This window comes from Lissotriton vulgaris, chromosome 10 (genome assembly GCF_964263255.1).
Source record: "Lissotriton vulgaris chromosome 10, aLisVul1.2, whole genome shotgun sequence".
NCBI lineage: Eukaryota > Metazoa > Chordata > Amphibia > Caudata > Salamandridae > Lissotriton > Lissotriton vulgaris.
In genome coordinates, this window is record NC_141698.1 from 221,851,956 (window position 1) to 221,872,728 (window position 20,773).

General features: G+C 44.1%; 2 protein-coding genes across 5 annotated transcripts in view; both read right to left on the reverse strand.

Annotated features, from left to right (window-relative positions):
- The window catches only part of LOC147685008 (uncharacterized), a 2,279,237-nt gene that overhangs the window by 355,585 nt on the left and 1,902,879 nt on the right, over positions 1–20,773 (reverse strand). The window lies entirely within an intron of this gene.
- Positions 8,764–20,773, reverse strand: part of LOC147685009 (uncharacterized) — a 33,384-nt gene continuing 21,374 nt past the window's right edge. Inside the window, exon 2 of the mRNA XM_086942277.1 lies at positions 8,764–9,231. Coding sequence (XP_086798403.1) covers positions 8,764–9,231 — 468 coding nt within the window. The remainder of the gene's footprint in view (positions 9,232–20,773) is intronic.

The following is a 20,773-nucleotide window of genomic DNA, read 5'->3' on the forward strand; positions in this document are numbered from 1 at the left end:
ATACATGAATCAACCGCAACCAAGATATACTTGTATGCAGTATCAGAAGAAAGAAGACCGCAGTGATCAAGATAGACACAGTCAAAAGTTCTAATACAGAAATACAGAGCTGTGTTTGTGGCGAACGTGGGACCGTAGAAGGCTTGATTTGTTGGCAAACATCACATCAAAGAACATAGTTACGAGTCTGTTTATATAAACCATTCCACCAGTAACGTTGCTGTAGAATAAGGTTCAGAAAACTTTATTTCGGCCAGAATGGCCTTAAAAGTACAACTCACAAAACATATGTTAAAATGCACAAGAAAATACATAATTATTTTAGAGCATTTCATAAGGCACAGACAACAGAATTTGGAAAATTGTCCCCCTTACTACATCAAAACATAATAAAATTCCTAGGTATTTTTACTAAGAGGTGATTGCATAATAGTTTTCAAAAAGTGCTTAGTGCAATAAATAAATAAATAAATACTTTAGATAAAAAAGTTCATAAAAAACAATTTCCATAGATCAGTGACACTACCCTTAATCATGGGCTACATATATACTACATTGAAAAATAACATTATTTCCCTAGAAGATCCTTAGCCTCTCTGGAAGGTTTCAGTAGAACCCTTCTATTGTTCCACATAGAGAACAAAAATCCTGCAACTGAGAAAACAATTGGGATACTGGGATCAGACATCAATATCCGAAAGACATCTAGGTAGTGTCTACTGCCTATATTCCTACAGATCTGGACCAGCCACCGTTTCCTGGCTTTTCGGTAGCCAGGGCAACTGAAGAAAATGTGTAGCACTGTTTCTTCAGCGAAATCACATGCAGGGCAATTAATCACAGTCTGATTGCCCCACTTCGCTGTGAAACAGCGGAGCGGCAATCTCCCATACCTGAATTGTAGGAAAAGCTTTCTTGCCTCCACAGGTGTAATAAGATCTAAGACTGCCTCAAAACATGATTTATCTTTTATTTCTAAGAAGGCTAGAGATAGTTTGCCTGTTTTGGGGCAAGATTTCCTCGAAATTTCATGACATGGCTCGAGCAGGTTCGGTCTACCAATCACCCAATCCCATGTTAGTTAAGGTAAGTTTGATATGGGCAAACCAAGGGAGTTTTGCGGCGCCCTGTAGCAACAGAACTTCAATTAATTCCACCCTGTACGCTAAGAGTTCAGGAGTGGTCCACAGACCTCGCCAATACATTAGAGGTTTAAGACCTGACACGTCTGAGATCGCCACCATTCCCGCATCTAAACGCTGCGGAATTAATGGGGTGCCTATTGGTAGTCTGAACAGTTGTCTGAGGTATTGATTTTCCACCTTTACCAGTGTCTCAAGTTTGAAATGGCCCCATAACTCGGCACCATATATTGCTCCACCTCGTGCTTGGGCCTTATAGATTTCAAATGCCGGGCTGACAGCTCTCTTGTCGGACCTGCTAAATACCTTCATGATTCCCCCTGTAGATTGAGCTAATTTTAATGTTGATTTACTAATGTGGGCCCCCCAGTCCATGTTATCAGTAATGGTGATGCCTAAATAAATGAACGATGTAACTCTCTCCAAGGGTTTACCATTTAGTGTGGGGTTTGGGCGTGTGCTTTTTGGACTGTTGAACGCCATAAATTTGGTTTTCTGTAAGTTTATTTCTAGACCACTGTCCTTACAGAAAAGCTCAAATCTATCTAAAACCCTTTGGATGCCCGCGGCAATTTTGAAATCAACAGAGTGTCATCGGCAAACATCATTGCTGATATTCTGCGGGAGGCTAACTTAGGGGCATCTAGGTCTTTTGCTGTTTGCAGGGCCTTAATCAATCCGTTAATATAAAGGCTAAATAGCGTGGGTGCAAGCACAAAGCCCTGGCGTACACCACGTTTGATAGGTATGGAAGCAGTGAGTTTTCCTTCCCTACCATATCTTATTTGGGCAAAATTATCTTGGTGGAGACGCTTAAGGAGTTGGAATAAGTACACCGGGACCCCTATTTCACCAAGAACTGACCAAAGTTTTTCCTGTGGCACCAGATCGAATGCCGACCTCAGGTCTACAAATATTAGGTATAACCTGCCCCCCTCTAAGCAGATGGTTTTCCAGTGTAATAGCTGCAATCTTAGTACTTACTCCAGGGTCTACAGCTTTTCTTTGAACCCAGCTTGAAGGCATGACAGTACCTCTTTTTCGTTCATCCAGGATTGTAGCCTGGCGAGCAAGACTCATGCGAAAAGTTTTTGGGATATATCTATTAAGCTGATTGGTCTGTAATTAGTTGGTAGGAGTGGGGAGCCTTTTTTTAAAATCGGAATGATCTCTGCTCCCAACCAGCTAGAGGGGATCTTAATGCCCTGCAATATGGCATTAAAAAGGACCCAGAAATACAGTGTCCATATAGATACAGAATGTTGCCGACACACCAGCATGGGCTGAAGCAAGCCTTCGTGTGTGGCCTTGATCAGAAGCTCGTCTGCAGTCTGAGCTGGGAATCAGCCGATCCCCAACTGAAGGAATGGTAACATAACAAACCTGTTCGGGAGTTACATGATAAGAGTACTTAAAAGGGAAACCAGAAGGATAATTACCCCTCTTCCTAGTTGCAGCAACCGCTGCCAGAATCTCATTATCAATTTTAGTCATAGATCTTGTAACTGCTGCTACAGAACACGTGGCTACTGCAGACTTGGCTGCTTCATCAGCCAAAGAATTACCAAGAGCGTGCGTTTCGACATTCTGGTGGCCAAGAGTGTGAATAACCTTCGTGAGAGGCAGACGTTGTTTAAGATCTGCTACCCAAACCCAAAACGTTTTATACTTAATTGCGCTGCCTTTAGAATCGTGGTAACTATTTTGAGACGAAAAGAATAAGTTGTCATTGAACGACACAGTAGTAAGAATCGCAAACAATAAGAGTATTCACAAGAGGATCAGCAAACTCGAGAGCAAGAACAAGAGCACGCAGCTACGCCAATTGCGCAGTACAGTCACCCAGTGCCTGAGTGTGCACAATGGAAGACAAACTCTCCATCTACAATGGAGTCAGCCACAATAGCGGATGGCCCTCCAGCGGGTGGCCGGTCCTGACTGAGGTATCCTTTGGGGTAATTTTTTGCAGTGACCATTAGGTCGACCAAGAGATTGGCAGTTGAAAGTTGGAGACTCTTGTTTGGTAAGGTCGCTGAAGCGGCACTCCTGATTTGCTTGGCCAAGATTCTGGTTTTGTTTGTTTGTTTGATTTATTTTTTGCAAAAGATGAAGGCAGGTAATGTGGAGATTTTTCTCTTCTTGGAATATTTTGGAACAGTAACATTTTACAAAAACTTGGTAGCATGCCTGTTTACAGCACACTCCGTAGGCTGTGTTGCTGTCTTGGAGGTACCAAAATAGATTTAGACAGAAGTCAGCTGGCTCCCCCGGAAGGGACACCTAATAGGCATATGTACATTAAATACAGTATTTCTTCCATAATGTATAGTAAACTATGGAACAAATATACGAAAAAGGATCCTGATTTACGATGGCCTGTGAATGGGTCATTTGTCTTTAAAAAAAATTCAATATTTAGAGTAATGTTTATTCAAGAAAAAATGTTGACAAGATATGTTTGATTGTGTACGAATGTGGGAGAAAAAGTGCATGAGAGAGTAAGGAAAGAAGAAGCTATAGCAGAAAAAGAACAGCGTAAAACAATATATCATAAAGCATTGGAATTAAAAAATAAAGAGATAAAGGCAATAAAAGAAAAAGAGTAAAGCAAGCGTAGTTTAGAGGTAACTGGCAAGTACCCTATTAGGCGCCCCGTTTATCCCATACCAAATAAACCTCTGGATGATTACATCTTGCTAGATCGACCTCCGCCCCCGTATAAGTTTCCCTCTGCCCCCGAGGATGATCTTTCTGATGAAGAACATCTTCCTTCAGACGATAAAGACATAGATAAGCAACATGGGCGGCAGACTCGCTCTACTTTGTTGACGAAAAAGCTAATATTAGATCCACTGCTCGCAAAGAAGCTTGTGGGACTACTTCTGCTCCAGCTCTTGTAGCAATTGTACAGCAGTGGAAAGATCTAGAGAAGTCATATTTTACAGAGAAATTTACCTGGGAAGTAATACTTGGTTTTAGAAATGTTTCTAAAACCTTAGAGCCTAATGATATTGATTTTGAATATAAACAATTAAGTGATGGAACTTTCCTTTTTTCAAAAATACTTGATCTAATTAGGTGAGTAGTTAAATTAAGACATGATATACAACGTTTAAAAGCGGAGCAAAATTCAGTTACTAAAGTTAAAACTGCACGAACAGTTCAGATCCCGCGCAAAAGACGAAGTTTCGGGGAAAGACAATGACCCTAGTAATACTGTAGTTGCTATGAAACCAATGCGTGAAGCTGCGCCTTTGTATGTTCCTCCAAAGGGTGCAGGCACAAATGCTGATGAAGATTTAGATGATGCAAAGGGATACTTTGTCTATTATTGGGTCTATACTCCTTGGAGTAGAGCAGACGTTATGGCTCTTAAGGCTGCTTTGCCTGATCCATTGAAAAATCCTGCCGCTTTCTATGAAGAAGTGGAAGGCATCATTAGCTCCTGCACTATGACCCTGCCATATATAGATATGTTTTTTGGACTTATTTTGCCCCCTGATATGTGGAGAACATTTCGGAAAATGGATGATAATGTAGTATATAGTGATTGTTGGGGGCATTTAGAAGGTATAGATGCAGCTAGGGAACCTGCGCAGAACCACAACATGAGATATTAGATCTTCCCAAAGCTATTGTGACTGAGTTAAAAACTCTCATACGCCCTAAGAAAATAAATTGGACAACGTTAGAGTCTTGTAAACAGAATGCAGATGAGTCAGTTTCTGATTTCTTTACACGATTTGAAGGGACATTCCATGACTTTAGTGGGCAGTCATTGACAGATGACATGGGTAAGCATCTGTTCGTCGACAAATTTGTTGCTAACATGTTGCCAGAAATAACTAGTCGCCTTAAGGTCAGCGAGAGTTTTCGGACTACGTCTTCCCCATTCTCCCTTTTGACTATGGCCCAGTCCTATGAGTGTCAGGAATTGAAAGCAAAAGGCAAAGATGATAAGAAGGTTAAGGATTTAAAGACAAAAGTTATGTTGGCTCAAGTATATGGTCCACCATTCAGAGGTAGTGGTAGAGGTGGACGTGCAGTATATACCCCTGGTGCACCCCCTTTCTCTCTAGCAACTTTGTATTCTGATCAGTGTGCTAATTGTAAAGAGATTGGACATTGGCGTTCTGAGTGCCCCCTTTTGCGAGGTCAGCAGTTTTAGCGGGGTAGAGGAAGCATGAGAGGACGCCCAGGAATTCAGGACATAGGGGAGGAATAGGAAATCGTACCAGATTTGAGGCAGTTGAACACAGACCAAATAATCCTAATACCTTTGATAGATGGAATCAATATCAAATGTCAGATTATTCGGCTGATGGTCTTTGGCATTCTGATTATGCATAGGAATGCCTAGAATGTAGTAAGGAACCCTTTGAGGTCCCAGTAGATCAGAAAGGTCCTTATGTTGATGTAAATGTCTTGGGCTCTACTGATCGGTTTCTGGTTGATACAGGAGCTACTCGTAGTACTCGGTCTAAAAAATTGGTTCCTAGGGCTCCCCTGTCTGGCGCAATGATAACATTGACAGGATTTGATGGGACACCTACATCTAGCCCACTGTCACAGACACTTGCATTTAGTCTTGATAAATTCACTGCAGCATGTCCATTTTTGCTTTCCTCTACCAGGCCAGATAATATCGTGGGCATTGATATGCTTAAATATTTTCGTGCTACAATACGTTGTTCCCCAGAAGGTGTGCGTGTTATCTTAAATGATAACTAATTAATGGTTGAGAGGTCTTGTCTCCTTCAGAAGGTATTGCTCTGGCATCTTTACCTAGTACTTTTTGGGTTAAATCAGATACTGAAGTGGAGCAAATGGTTTTCCCACCAGTACATGTTCAAGTGAAGGAAGGTGCTTCATTGCCTCGATTGCCCCATATAAAATATCTTGGGAAGGCGAAGAAGCATTGATGCACATTGTTCAGGATTTGATCAAGGTGGGGGTTGTGGAAGAAGTCCCTTATAACATTTGTAATAGCCATATCCTTCCTATTTTGAAAAGAGACACTGATACTAAAATATACAGATTCATTTTTGATTTCGAGAGGTTAACATAATTGTGGTGCCCCAATACCCAGAAGTCTCTGACATCACAACACTTCTTACTATGGTTCTTCCTACTGCCACTACATTTAGTGTCATTGATTTAAAGAGTGCATTTTTTTTCAATACCTATTCATCCTGACAGCCGTAATTTGTTAGGCTACACTTTGAATAATAGATCATACAGATTCTGTAGAGCTCCACATGGGTATACAGGGAGTCCTAGCATTCATAGCCAGGCACTGAAAAGGCAGCTTGATTCTTTTCCTGTACCAAAATGTTGATGACATCTTGTTGGCAGCCGATACCCCTGAACAGTGTAAACAAGGAACACCGTCCTTGTTTTCATTTCTTGCCTCTCATCATCACAAAGTCTCTTGGAAGAAGTTGCAATTTTGTAGGCAGCAGGTTACCTATTTAGGTCACCTCCTGTCTAAGGAGGGACGTGCACTCACACCAGATCGCATTCAGACCATTTTAGACACTCCTGTGCCCTTTAATCAGAAGGACATCAATGCATCGATTGGCCTTACTTCCTTTTGTAGGCAGTGGATCCCTAGCTTTTTGCACATTATTAAACCCTTGTTGGCCCTTTTGACTAAAGATACTACAATGCCTCCCCCATGGACTACTGAACGCCAGAATGCCTTCCAACAGCTACATCAAGCTCTTTGTTCTGCACCAGTATTAGTAACTCCAGACTACACTAAGACTTTCACACTCTAAGTACACAAGAAGGAAGGTTGTGTTTGCTCGATTTTAACACAGACACACGGTGATAAACAACGTGCTTGTGCATATTTCTCAGCTGTCCTTGATCCAATTGCTCGCACGCTGCCTGGTTGTTTTCGAGCAGTGGTGGCAGCGGCTGTGTCTATACGTTAGAGAGAGGGAAGTCTTGTCACATAGATTATTTGTGTTAGTTCCTCATTCAGTCGATGCCTTGCTAAATCAACCGAAAACACAGCATCTGACTAGTGCCCATTTGACAGGCTATGAATTGACACTTTTGGCCCTCATATCACGTTGAAAAGTTGTTTGACTTTGAATCCTGCTACATTATTGCCATTTCCAGCTACTCGGTCTCAGTCACAAAAGTTACATGACTGTATATCCCTTACTGAAGAACAAACAAAGGGTTGTGTTGACCTACAAGATATACCTCTTTCTAACATTGATGGCAAAGTGTGGGTTGATGGATATTCCTGAAGTTGCCTAATGGCACTATATCTGCTGCTTATGCAATTACAACACTTCAGACAGTAGTCGAGACAGCTCGTATCCCACAGAAGTCAGTTCAAGCAGCCGAGTTGATAGAACTGACAAGAGCATATGAGCTTAGTACAGATCACCATAGGCCCCCAAAACGGCAGAAAACCTTTTGCGAAATCTCCAAACTCCTGTTCCGCAGTGTCGTCTTTACTCACAACACCTCTAACTGTCCTTGTCCGATGGTAGTCTGCCTCGGCTGTGTAGGTGGGTGGCAGCAGGAATGAGAAAACATGTGCCCGAGAAGTCAGGGGGAAACCATGTATATGCTCTGTCGTGGCAGACGAAGTAGGTACCCTTAGCTGCTACGAATGAGGGAGAGGTCTGAGACGAGAAAACGTAAGTTTCAGTACAAACACTCTTCCCTAACTGAGCTCTGGGGTTTTTGCCATTTCCCTGCAGACATAGGTGACCTTGATGGGGTACTATCCAGATTGGGGAGGATTTATTTGCTTTCTGGCTCTCAGTTAAGGAAATCCCATATTTAGTTATGTTCCATCTACTGTAAGGCTCCAATTCGTCTCTGGGAATCGTCCTATATGTGTCAATATCCCTACTCATATTTCTGATTCCTGTCACTAGTGCCTTGTTGCTTGAATTTCTTCCTGCGGGACGTGAGGGATACGGTTCTATGGCAAACAGGAACATTGTCTGGAAGGCCCACAGAGAACCATAGTAACTAAATGGCAGGACAAAATATGGGATACCCTTGTCTGTCGTGTGTGGCATAAGTCCACATACCCAACAATTTGTTGTGTTCATTACAGACTGGTGCTGGTATAGGAGCTGAACGAATGAGTTGTTTACAAATTCTAATCTTCTGGCAGACTCATGTTCAGGTAGAGGGTGAAAGGAATGCGGGGAAACAGTAGGAGGAGGTGTGGGCTGAGTGTCGTGTACAAATATAACTCGAAAGGTGAACAGTATAGCCCACCAGAAACATTATGCTACACAACATCAAAATGCATATTATCAAAAATTGTTTTCTTGCCATCACAGTGCATATTGTCTTTTCAAAGTTTGCTGGTCTAGCAGGTCTCTCCATCTTAGGAAACTCCATCCTCTAAGTTGCTGCCCGCGGTGGGAGATTGATTCTGCTAAGGAGTGCTTCTGTTCAGTCCAGGGTAACTCCCTTAGACCAACTAGAACTGTCGGCCTAATCGTCTCCAGCTGCACTCCAAAGACTGTGGCAACCGCGACCCTAGCAGCAGAACCGGATGGCGGTTCGAAAATCAAAAATGAGCAAGTATCCCAGATGAGAGAGCTGCACAATCAAAAGGAGGGGAAAAAAAACTTTTTTATTTGTCCTTAATCATAGGTCTTGGCCTCAAGTTATAGCGGTTTCGACCCGGTGCTGTGTTGTCTTGAAACAAAAGTTCAGGCTCAGTAGTGTCCAATTGCATTGACGGTGGCACAGATCCTTGCAGAATGTTATCGCTCTCCTTCTCTGTAGTAGTTCCTTTCAAACGTGCATCACTGAAAGGTAAGAACCGTGGCACCATTTCGGTCTCAGAGTCAGCAATTCCTTCCTGGACCCACCGGTCATAAGGCAGAGGTAACGGGGCCCTCTTGCAGTGGGTCCCGTGGATCCAGTTTTTCGTTCCTTCCACACGAACGGCAGATCTGGTTGAGAGAAGAACTAGGTGAGGGCCCGTCCACCTGGGCTGTTCGTTCTTTGTTCGCTGGAAGTTTTTTATTAGCACGTAGGATCCAGGATCGATAGGATGCCCTGGAGCTTCAGAGGCCTGAGGTAGACTGTCGTGGACCTGTTGGTGTAAAACACGCAATTTAGCCGTCAATTCATACAAGTAGTCAAGCAAAACAGGGTGCTCTACCTCATTGAGCCTGGTGGGTCTGGGCACCCCCCATATGTTGGCCGGGCGGCCGAAAACAATTTCATAGGGACTGAGTTTCCCTCTCGAATGCACGGTCAGTCTGGTGGATAGAAGTGCTAAAGGCAGAGCGTCAGGCCATTTAAGACCAGAGCTCGCTTGAATCTTAGCCAATTTTAGTTTTAGGGTGCCATTGTAGCATTCTACTAATCCAGCTGATTGGGGGTGGTTTGCAGCGTGGAACTTCTGTTGTATGCCTAGGCTCTCACACACTCTCTTCATCACTCGTCCCACAAATTCACTCCCATTATCACTCCAGACCATCCTAGGCATTCCGAACCTGGGGAAGAATTCTTTGACAAGGGCTTTTGCTGTGGACAAGGCAGTATTGTCCTTGAGGGGATATGCTTCTACCCTTCTTGAGAAGGCACAGACAACAACGAGTACGTATTTCAAATTGTTGCACCTCTCCATGTGTATGAAATCTAGCTGCAAAACCTCAAACGGATACGTAGGAGGTGCAAAATGACCAGCTGGAGTTGGGGTTCCCCTACCAGGGTTGTGTTTCAAACACACCATGCAGTTCTTGACCACATTCTCTGCACATTTAGGTATTCCAGCATTTTGCCATACTGGGACCAACAACTTGCAAATACCTTTCACGCTGATATGGGCCATTCCATGAGCCATTGTAACCACTTCAAGCACATACGCATCGGGTAGCAGCCATCTCTGATGCTCTGATAATTCGACCCAACAGCCATTCGCATCCAATCTACCCTTGCTTTCTCTCCATTCATTCACCTCTTTCTCAGTGGCCTCGGATTGTATAGACTTCACACTCTCAATCGTGTCTTCACACATACCAACATCACCAATCCATCTCGCAGGGCCTGCGACATACATTCGGCTCATTACATTCCTTGCAGTTTCTTTCGCAACTTCATCCGCAAATGCATTCCCACGACGAACATCATCAGTCACCTTCTTGTGAGCACTTCATTTTACAATCGCAACTTGTAGAGGCAAGGTCAGTGATTCAAGAAGCTCATTAACTAGCTGACCATGCTGTATCTTTAACAAAATTATATTGCCCCTGAAGGAATTATTCCATTAAATTCTTTTTTGATAATGTCACAATCATGATCAGTATTTTAGTAAAGCAGGAAAACAGCTAACCAATTCAAACAATCAGCTGATTGTTTGAATTGGTTAGCTGTTTTCCTGCTTTACTAAAATACTGATCATGATTGTGACATTATCAAAAAAGAATTTAATGGAATAATTCCTTCAGGGGCAATATAATTTTGTTATTGAAATTACCCAGTCCCTGTGGGATAATTGGGTGGCTCTATATTTTCATGCTGTATCTTTGCACCATGCGAAGTCAGGAACCCACGTTCACGCCACAAACGTCCAAAACTATGAGCCACGCCAAACGCATACTGACTGTCAGTGTACACATTCACTTTCATTCCTTTTGACAACACACACGCCCTTGTAAGTGCGATCAATTCTGCTGCCTGAGCTAAGTTATGTGGAATATGTGCAGTTTCAACAACTGTATGCAAAGTAGTGACAGCATATGCTGCAGTCGTGTCACCATTCGGGAGCTTGAAGCATGAACCATCCACCCATAAGGTACCATCGCATTCAACAAGAGGAGTATCTTGGAGGTCTTTTCTCCCTTTTGTTTCTTCTTCTGTTCTAAGAAAACAATCCTGTTGTTCTTCAGCACTCTCTGCCTCAACCGGAATTGGCAACAATGTGGCTAGGTTTAGTGTGCTGCATCGTTTGATGTGCACATGGCTCGCTAACAAAGTTAGTTTGTAACCTGACAATCGAGCACTAGTTAAGTGCTGTGTCTTGGTTCTGTTCAATAATGTGTCCACTGCATGTGGAACCATGACCACTAACGTGTTATTCATCACTAAACCAGCGGACTGTCGAATCGAAACAGCTGCTGCGGCTGTGGCTTTTAGACAACTCGGCAACGCCCTAGCTACCGGATCCAAAGTCGACGAAAAATATGCACATGGACGCTGCTTGTCTCCAAACAACTGTGTCAACACTGACAATGCACAACCCTCTCGCTCATGGACATACAATGTAAAGGGCTTACTGTAGTTGGGGGTACCCAACACAGGAGCCGAACATAATACTGTGCGCAATTCAGAAAAACTTTTCTGACACTCTTCAGATCAAGGCAAAGGATTGGGTGTACCTTTACATGTTAATGCCACCAATGGTTTGGCCAGTAAAGAAAAATTTGGAATCCACTGTCTACAGTACGATGTAATACCCAAGAAAGCATGCACTTCTCTCTGTGTTCTTGGCACACTTAACTTTGCTATTGCCTGGATTCTTTCTGGGGTCAGTTTCCTTCCCTCCTTCGATAAGAGATGACCTAAGTAGGTCACTTCTTGTCGACAATATTGTAGTTTAGACAGGGACACTTTGTGATGCAGATCACACAAATGGCGCAACAACGACAACGTGGCTTCTTTACATATTTCCTCAGAATCTGCAGCAATAAGCAAGTCATCAACATACTGAATGAGTGTAGCGCCTTCAGGTAAAACAATCGTATCAAGCTGTGTTTTTAGAGCTTGACTATATATTGATGGACTTTCACAGTAGCCCTGGGGAGCGCGTTTAAAGCGGAAACTTCGTCCTCCTAAACTGAAGCCAAAATATACCTACTTTCTTCAGCAATTGGGATGCTGAAGAAAGCATTCTTCAAGTCAATTACCGAAAACCAGGTTGCAGAGGCTGGGATCATAGTCAACAGGGCAGTAATGTCAGGAACAACTGGAAATTGTGGCACTACTATTTTATTCACCTCTCTAAGGTCAATCACAAATCTGTACACAGGTGGCTGAGAGGGGTCGGTTCTTTTCAACACAGGCAGGACAGGACTATTGCAAACATTGCCTCTTGTCTCTTAAATCACATCTTTTTCAATCAGATCGTAAATGATCGCTAACAACGCTTTTTCTCCTTCACTAGAAATTTTGTATTGGGGAATTCTTGGCATCCTAACATTAGCTTTTAATGTCACAACATATGGTGGTATTTCTAAGAGACCCACATCGTTAGGACCAGTAGCCCAAAGTATATCAGGGAGAGACAGCAATTCTGTCGGAATTTTATCCCTCGACAAATACATTGGAGATACCACTTTCTTGCCTAGTGTAAGTTGTACTCCTGAAGGAGAACAATACAAAGTTGCATACAATCTTTTTAACAGGTCCAATCCCAACAAGTTCTCACCACAACCTGTTGTCAGAATAAGGGGTGCTTCGAATTCACAAGGACCAACAGACAGGGGCATAGGACATGAAATCGGGTTCCTAACCGGGGCGCCAGAAAAACCTACAGAAACATTCACTTCACCAGACAAAGGTGCACCAGGGAGTTTTGAGTGCATCATAGAACGCTTTGTAGCACCAGTATCCAACAGAAAAGGTTCTGACACACCTGATGTAATCACCTCAACGTATGGTCCACTCTGATCTACTGGAACTGAAACAACTCCCTCTCTTTGTCCATGGCTGTCCTAGCAATCATTACCTTCCATATACTCATCTTCTGCATAGTAATCATCAGCGTAGTACTGAGTTGTCCTACCAGATGCGTTATTCTGCTGATCAAACCTATTCATGGAATCCTGAGGTGGAAAGGAGCGTGTATTCTGAGGGACGTTTCCACGTCCTCTACCTCTAGGTGTTTGCTGAACACCTCTACCTCTCGTGTTTGACACACCATTTGCGCGCTGTAACAAGATAGGGCAACTATATTTAAAATGACCTTCTTCCTTGCAGTACGAACACTGATTGGGACCTACAGAAACGCGTGGCTGATTGTACTCTATTCTTGGCTTTTGGAACTGTGGGGGTTGCTGATAATTATTCTGATAGTTATTCTGCCCACCATTATTCTGACTACTACCACCACGTGGCGGGTATGCTTGCTGTAACAGGACCTTCGTTTTTAACTCTTTAGTTTTCTTTTCTGCTCTTTCTTTCTCATCTTTGTCTCTATTTTCAAAATATTGTGCAGTAGCCAATATCTGTGCTGAAGAGGAAACTGCCCACGAACTCTCTGAATCCTTCAACTTTTTACACAACTCTGGAAGTAGATTGTGTACAAATTTATCAACAAACAGTCGCTGACCACCTTCTGTACTCATGTCTTGACCACTGTGGTCGACAAACGTTTCTTCAAACCTGGTGAAGAAATCAGACACCGTTTCATCTTTCTTTTGCTTACACGCAGACAACTTATCCCAATTTACACGCAATTCGGGCATCTAAGTTTTCATATATGTAATAATTCTACCAGGGAGTTCTGCTACTAAAGGCTCAGGTTTAGCACCACCAACTTGTCTAGTATCAGCAGCAGTAATATTTGCCCATGTGTCGCCTAGCTCTTGATCATGATCCGTATGACGAATCTTTCCCCATAAAGGCTGTGGAACAACATTCCCAAATAACATATCGATATCAGCTAAATTCATGATACAGGAGCCTGCAGTCTGTGATAATTCTTTGTGATATCCTGCAGGATTTTTGAGGGGGTCGGGCAATGTCTGCTTAAGGGCTAATACTTCAGCTCGTTTCCATGGGACATGTACCCACACACGCTGAAAATGAGGCTGAATAAGTGGGTTAGCTGCTGCGTCTCCCTCCCTCCATACTGGGGGAACCTCTCTCATGGGATATTGTCTTCCTTTCTTCTTGGTAGAAGAATCATAATCAAACAACGACTTGGAAACACCTTCAGTTCTAAGGGATAACAACGTCGCAACGGCTTTCCTAACATCTGAACCCACAATTGTGCCTTTTGAAAATTTGAACCGTACATGGCTCAACTCGGGCGGGTTAGAGTCCAAATCATTCTCTTCTAAGTCTTCGCATAGAAAAACACACATTTTCTCGAAAACGTACCTCTGCTTTGATGCTTCCAACTGATGGAAAACATCCATAACACATTCTAAATCATATATAGTCGGGTTAGTCACCCATCTATGTGCCAAACGATCCAATACTTCTTTCTCCCTAGAATCAGGCAGATGGCTACGCAACTGTTTGTGTTCAGGGGTATTAGTCGGGCCTGCCGCTCCAAACAAAAGGATATAGAAGACTAGAAACAGTGCTTGCCACTCTTTGGCGGACAGACGGAGAAGTCGATGAAAAGACAAGTGGGAAGGCAGGGTGAGATGAGGCAGAGGCAGTGTCAGGAGGAGTACCAGGGTTGGTAGTCGATACAGTAGGTAAAGTTGCAGGAAGTATAGGAAGATCAGGTGTAAAGGCCGGTGACCCTTGGGAAGGTTGCACCGGAGGAATAGGAGCCAGCTGAAGAGTAGCTGGTGGGTGCTGTAGAGGAACAGGAGGTATAACAACCATGGGTTGCACAACTAAAGGTTGTGGAGGAGCTGTAGCATTTTGCGCATAGGGGGGTGGCAAATTTAACAAATGCGACATTAGAGGATCTTTTTCAAGCTCTTTTGCTGCTTCTTGCTGAAGAGGCGGCAAAACTGGGTAGCATTTATCTATTACCATTTTACGTTGCCTGTGCAACTGTTCACTCATCTGTTCTTCTTTATTGTCTTTATACTGCATAGCAGCTTGCATTACAGAGATACCCCTTTCTCTCTTATCTTTCTTCGCTAATTTAATTTCCTTCTGTTTGGCCTCCTTACGCCACAGGCGGAAAGAGTCAAACGTTGCCGGCCGGGCTTTCTTCTTAAAAAGTTTAACTTCGAGATTATCTAGGATTTCAGTATCAAAGCTACCATATTGGGGCCATTTTAAAACACCATCTTTTCTGGTGTATTTTATCCACACTTCATTGTATGTGATGGGGCCTACCCCATGTTTCACATATAATTCATAGGTTGGAGTTCCAATCGGAGGAACTGGACACGAGTCCTCCAGTCGGGAGTCCCTATTATTACAACCAAGACAAAACAAATTTCCAAGTCTGCTAAGACCAGGCATCTTCGCTCTCTAGTCTAGCTTCAAACTTCAAAGGATTATCGATTACGATATTTCTCGTGAATACACGAGTCCTTCGGCTTTGGCGCTTGCAAGTTCCAAATCAAAGCGGTCCCACAAAAGGGGACACCAAACAAACTAAGGACTGGGAGACGCTCCACTTATACTTAACTGAGGTATCGATGACGTCACCAGAAGACTCGTCTAGTGTTTCGCTCTACCAAACATCAAGGGTCCAAATCAGGGCGATAGTCAGGGCAGCAGTCCTTCGTAGCCGTCGGGACGCGGGGAACCTCGCAGCAAAGATCTTCGGAACCACGTCGACATACAGGGGTCGCTGAAGTGGCTGGCCGTCCTCCGGAATTTTCACACGAAGCTCCTCACGAACATCTGGCTTGGACCGGTACCGCTGATACTGACGAAGCAGACATTTATATGATACCAAATACATATGTTTTTTTAGGCCTATAGTCTTCTTTGAACTACTAAAGAAAGACACCAGCAGAAATCCACAGAATGGTCGCACGCTCCATTTTGTGTGTCAAGTCAGTCTCAGTCAGCTGCAACGTGCAGAGCAAACGCAAGGCTTCCGAGAACAAACATGCCAGCTTCCAGCTTTTAGCTTGCTATTGCTAAACCTCATATCTCCAGTAAAAGATGTCGACATGACCTGCCCTAGCTGGTCAAGTACGTGCCAAAATCCACGTACACTAGAAACGCAAATTTCACCTTTAGGGAAAAACCCAAATCTGCTCTTGTAGATGACACGTGGGTAACAATATTAGGGTGTAGGCACACTTCGAGCCTTAAAAGGGTATCACACCATATGTGCACTTCACTGATTGGTCTAGCAGGTCATAGCCTGATCCAGATTACGTATGCTATGATGCCCATCCTGTGAGGGCTTATACCTATAAAATGTCTCTGCACTGTCATACCAATTGGGCACTCAGTAAGCTTTGCTGAGGTCTCCATGCGGCACGTATATTGCATTGTGATTACTTTCTAATTGGGTTCCCAATAAATCTTGCAAACTCAAACATGCTGAGAGCGAATTGTTTATTTTACTGTTGTCATTGATCTTTTTATTTTTGCAGTTAAATACTGAGCTTCAACATTTGGTGGAGAGAATGCGGACTCATTACAGCTAACTGGCTACACCGACGGAGCACTGGTGATCGGACCCTTCGGCACCCATCTGAGGGTGGGGATTTGAGGTGATAACGTTCTGTTTGTTTATCTCTCCCCGGCCTGGTTGGTTGCTGGAGGGGGTCGGATCCGGTGGATGGTCTGTGTGTGGCCTCTCTGTTGTCTTTGGTGTTGTCCTGCTCTTTTCGCTCTCGGCACGCTTGTGTTGTGCTTCTGCTCCTGACTCTTCTTATTCTTGACTCTCTATGTCTGACGAGGTGTGCCTGTGTCCTGGGGACATTTACAAGGCTTGTTCAGACTCCATGTCTTTCGTGGTTCCTTTTCTGATCACTTTCTTCATTCTGCTGTTTCTGGCTCTGATGGTTTACGTGTGTTTTTGTCACCACACGGCCCGGGAGGTAGCTCCCGTCTAGCTCTCTCTCATTTTCTCCAGCTCTCGGTGCTGTTGACCTTTCTTACGTTCTGTGCCAACAGGCGTGTGTTCGTCTCTGTCATTGCTACCTGAAGTCCGCTGCCTTTTCTCACATACATATTTTTTATCTTATAGGGTCTGGCCTTGGTCCCCTGCGTTCCCTGGCTGGCTGGTGACGGCAAGCTTCTGCAGGATTCCTGGCCGGCAGTAACTCTTTGGTGATTCATCAGTGGGCCCTTGGCCAGCCATTGAGGGCGAAGGTCTGCAACCCCCCCGTCGCAGAGAGTCACCGGCCGCTGGGTTGCGGGATACCCTCGCCAGACCATTCCCATTGGGTGCAGCGGACGTCGGTATGCTCTAACAGACTGGACGAAGCCCGGTGAGTACACTTGGGAGGGGACTTTAACCCTCCGGTATTGGGTTGTAGCAGTTGGCCCCTCATTGTGAGCTGTGGCAGTTTTTGCTCCCCTGTGGGTGGTAGCAGGTAGCTCGCCGTTTTAGGGCTTGGCAGTTTCGCTCCCCAGATTGGCACATAGTGTTTGTGCCTGTTAAGTATCACAATACGAGTGGCCAGGTTGGCTACTAGATTTAGTTTCTACTGTGTATTTGTTGATCGTGATTTTATTTTTTCTCATGAGCTCTGGCCTGGGTCCAGCACCATCGCCCACGCGCAGCTGGCCTAATATTTTGGCATTTATGAGGAACGCCCCGGGCGCTCCTGGCTCTTTGGCTGACGCCTGTCGCCCTGCCTGGGTTCCGCCTCCACCCTGCCCCTGGAGACGTCCACCTAGGGGCCAGAGTGGTTCTAGGTTCGTGCCTAGGGGATATCCTCGGCACGAAGAGGGGGGTGTATCGCCTGGTACAACAGTGTTTCTTTTCTCAATCATTATAGGTTTCATTGTATTTTTTTATTGTGTACTTGTGAGGTGCTTGGCCTATGTAGTGGCCAAATATTGCTAGGAAGGTGGAGTATTTTTGCCTAGGGCTAGGTTCTAGGTTACCTTTGCCGGCTTATTCATTCAATCTGTATACTAGAACGTTACTTAAGGAGATCTGGTAGAAAACCTCCATCTCACACACCCAGTTACCAACGTTGCCAAATAAGTACTCCCGCCCACAATACCCCCTGGCCTCTGGAAGGGACTGGCTGGAAAGACCGATTAAAGTGCACCTCTCTAAAAAGTGAAAATATGATAGAATTTCTAATATTCCCCTCACTTCTTTGGGACTAAGTACAGCAGACCCACACACATTCTCTGCACAGAAGGTTTTTTCTACAGCGCTGCCGCGTAGGATCCCCGTATTTGTCCTAGATGTTTTATGTGATTGACTGAACTGAACGAAACAATTCACCACTATTGCTCTATTGTTGAATGCTAGCACCCTGTGGCACAGCCGCAGACAGGGTCTGTTTTCCTACCTTACCTGTTTCACAGGCCGTCAAGGCCCAAACAAAGAAACTAGGATCTGGCTTCTTTCTCCCTTGTGAAAATGCTTTGGTGAATTGGCATACATGACCTGTTGGGGTGATTGATGTATAGCTTTCTTGTTGCCCTCTTGCAAATACTGTGCGGCTGAAATATAAGTGAAGTATTTCTGTCAACCTTATTGTGTCACATGTTACTCTATTGAAGTCCACCCTGCAACCCATCTGTCCGGTATACTTGAACAGTTATTTGTTAAGCGTTTAGGACTAGCTGCTACACACGACTCAACCATGGGAAACCTCAATAGTAAAAAGAATTTAAATACGGCTCAGCCAGCCCCACCCAAGAACTCACCTGCATATAATGTAGCTATAAAGAGAGGCTTAAGCTCAATCATGTACACACATAAGTGGCATGATCTGACATCTAAAAACAAGGATCTCCAATTCCCATGTAATGGCACATATGACATGGCCAAACTATCATACTTGCGCCAGATGTTAAATATAAAGGGAAAGAAGATTAGAAGTTTAGAATGGGAGGCGTACCATAATTGGGACTCTGTGTTAAGTGATATGCGTTCAACAAGCGCAGTCAAATCTAAGGTCCACAGCGAACTTATGGAAATTAAAAAACAAATATTACAGGCAAAATTTGAGGGCAGATGGAGAAAAGAGCAATTAGATACAATAGGCGCATTCCCATGTGTACAAATTAAAGAAGAAGAGGAGGTGGAAGGTGGGGCAGGAGCAGAAGACCAAGTCTTAGAAGATATTCTCTTGGGATGCCTGGGTGGTGATTCACCGCTGCAGGCACCCGAGTCAGAACACACTGAGCTAGCTCCCGGGGAACGAAAAGCAGCCATAACCTTTGTACACAGAGCATTGAAAGATAAGGTTGCGAGACCGGAATTGGAGTCTATCCAAGACCTGGGTACGCTGAAATTAATGAGAGAGATAGCAGTCAAAGCCGCTTCAGACTACAACGAGAAAAAACACAGTATTCTCAAAGAATGTGTTAAAAAACAGGTTAAAATACCTAAACTAATAGACAGACCGTGGCAGCAATTATTTGAGGATGAATCACAGGATGACTCATTCAGCAAACAACAATGGCACTCGCTAATATGGGATGCATTTACATATGTCCATCACACAGAACACGACATTTCAACACTAGAGCAGTGTTTAACAGAAACAGAGTCAGCCCCAGAGAACAAAAGAAAAGGCAGTTTGTGGGGAATGGTGGGAGGAGCTTTGGCATCAAATCCAAATTCACCAAAACTGATGTTAAAAAGTGATTCTTTAAATTGTCAAGCGCTACTACAGCGGCTCGTGGAGGGCTCACTAACTGTGGACTCCTTTATACAAACACAGCATAGGAGGTACATAGAGAAAACACTGTCCTTAGCACAAGCAGAGTTAATGAACAAAGCACCCCAGGCACACTTAGCATATGCGGAGCAAGCCGACGCCCAGACGACCACAGGTAGTCGTGCCCAACTTCCAGAAAAATATGATTGGGAGGTAGGGAAGTTCGGATTCACAGACACAGATTTAATAACATGGGAGGAGTCTAAGTTGCAGGACACGCTTGAATATGCCATAGATAAATTACAACAATGGAAGCAGCTAATACACACATGTGCAGTAATTGACGTAGCTCACTCCCTGGCCCACTCCATCACCACAGCCAACACAACAGGCAACTCTACGACAACAGAGGTCCCATCACTTATCATGCCCCTACGAGAGATACCGCCACCACCTGGCAGCGCGCCAAATGATTTAGCATATGTTTATGTCCCATGGTCAAGGCAGGACATTAGCACGTTCAGCAGGGACTTCCCCCGTTTAAGAGAGGACCCAAGGAGGTGGTATGAAGAGCTTAGCAGAATGACAGCATTAGGAGGGTTACTGTGGCGCGACCTCAACACGCTATTTAACATCATCATCCCAAAAGATCTTTGGGAAGATTGTAAAAGAAAGATTGAGTGGCCAGATGTTGAACCAAAGCGGGGGAAAGGAGGGACGCCAGGCCCAGAAGTAGAGGAGTTATACAAAAAAGTAGTGGAACACTTGAAGGAGAAGGTACCTGAAGATAGGGTTGATTGGAGCAAAATTACAAGTACCAAACAGGAGAAAGATGAAAGTGTGAATGCATACTTTGACCGCCTCCTGCAAGTATATAGGCAGAACAGTGGATTGAAAGATCCTATGGGAGATGCAATGCCAGCCCTGGTAACTACATTTGTACAAGGCCTTGCACCACCCATCAGGACACACCTGCAAACTTCTTTCGTCTGCTGGCAGCAGGAGAAAATTGAAAAAGTGCTATCAGCTGCTAAATACTGCGCAGATTTCCAGGCTAGCGCGCAGGCGATGGAGACAGAAAAATTAAAGAAAGAAAAAGTGAGGTTAATGGTAGCACAAGAACGGTTTTATAGCAATAACAGAGGTAGGGAAAGGAGCAGAGGGGGGGGGCGAGGC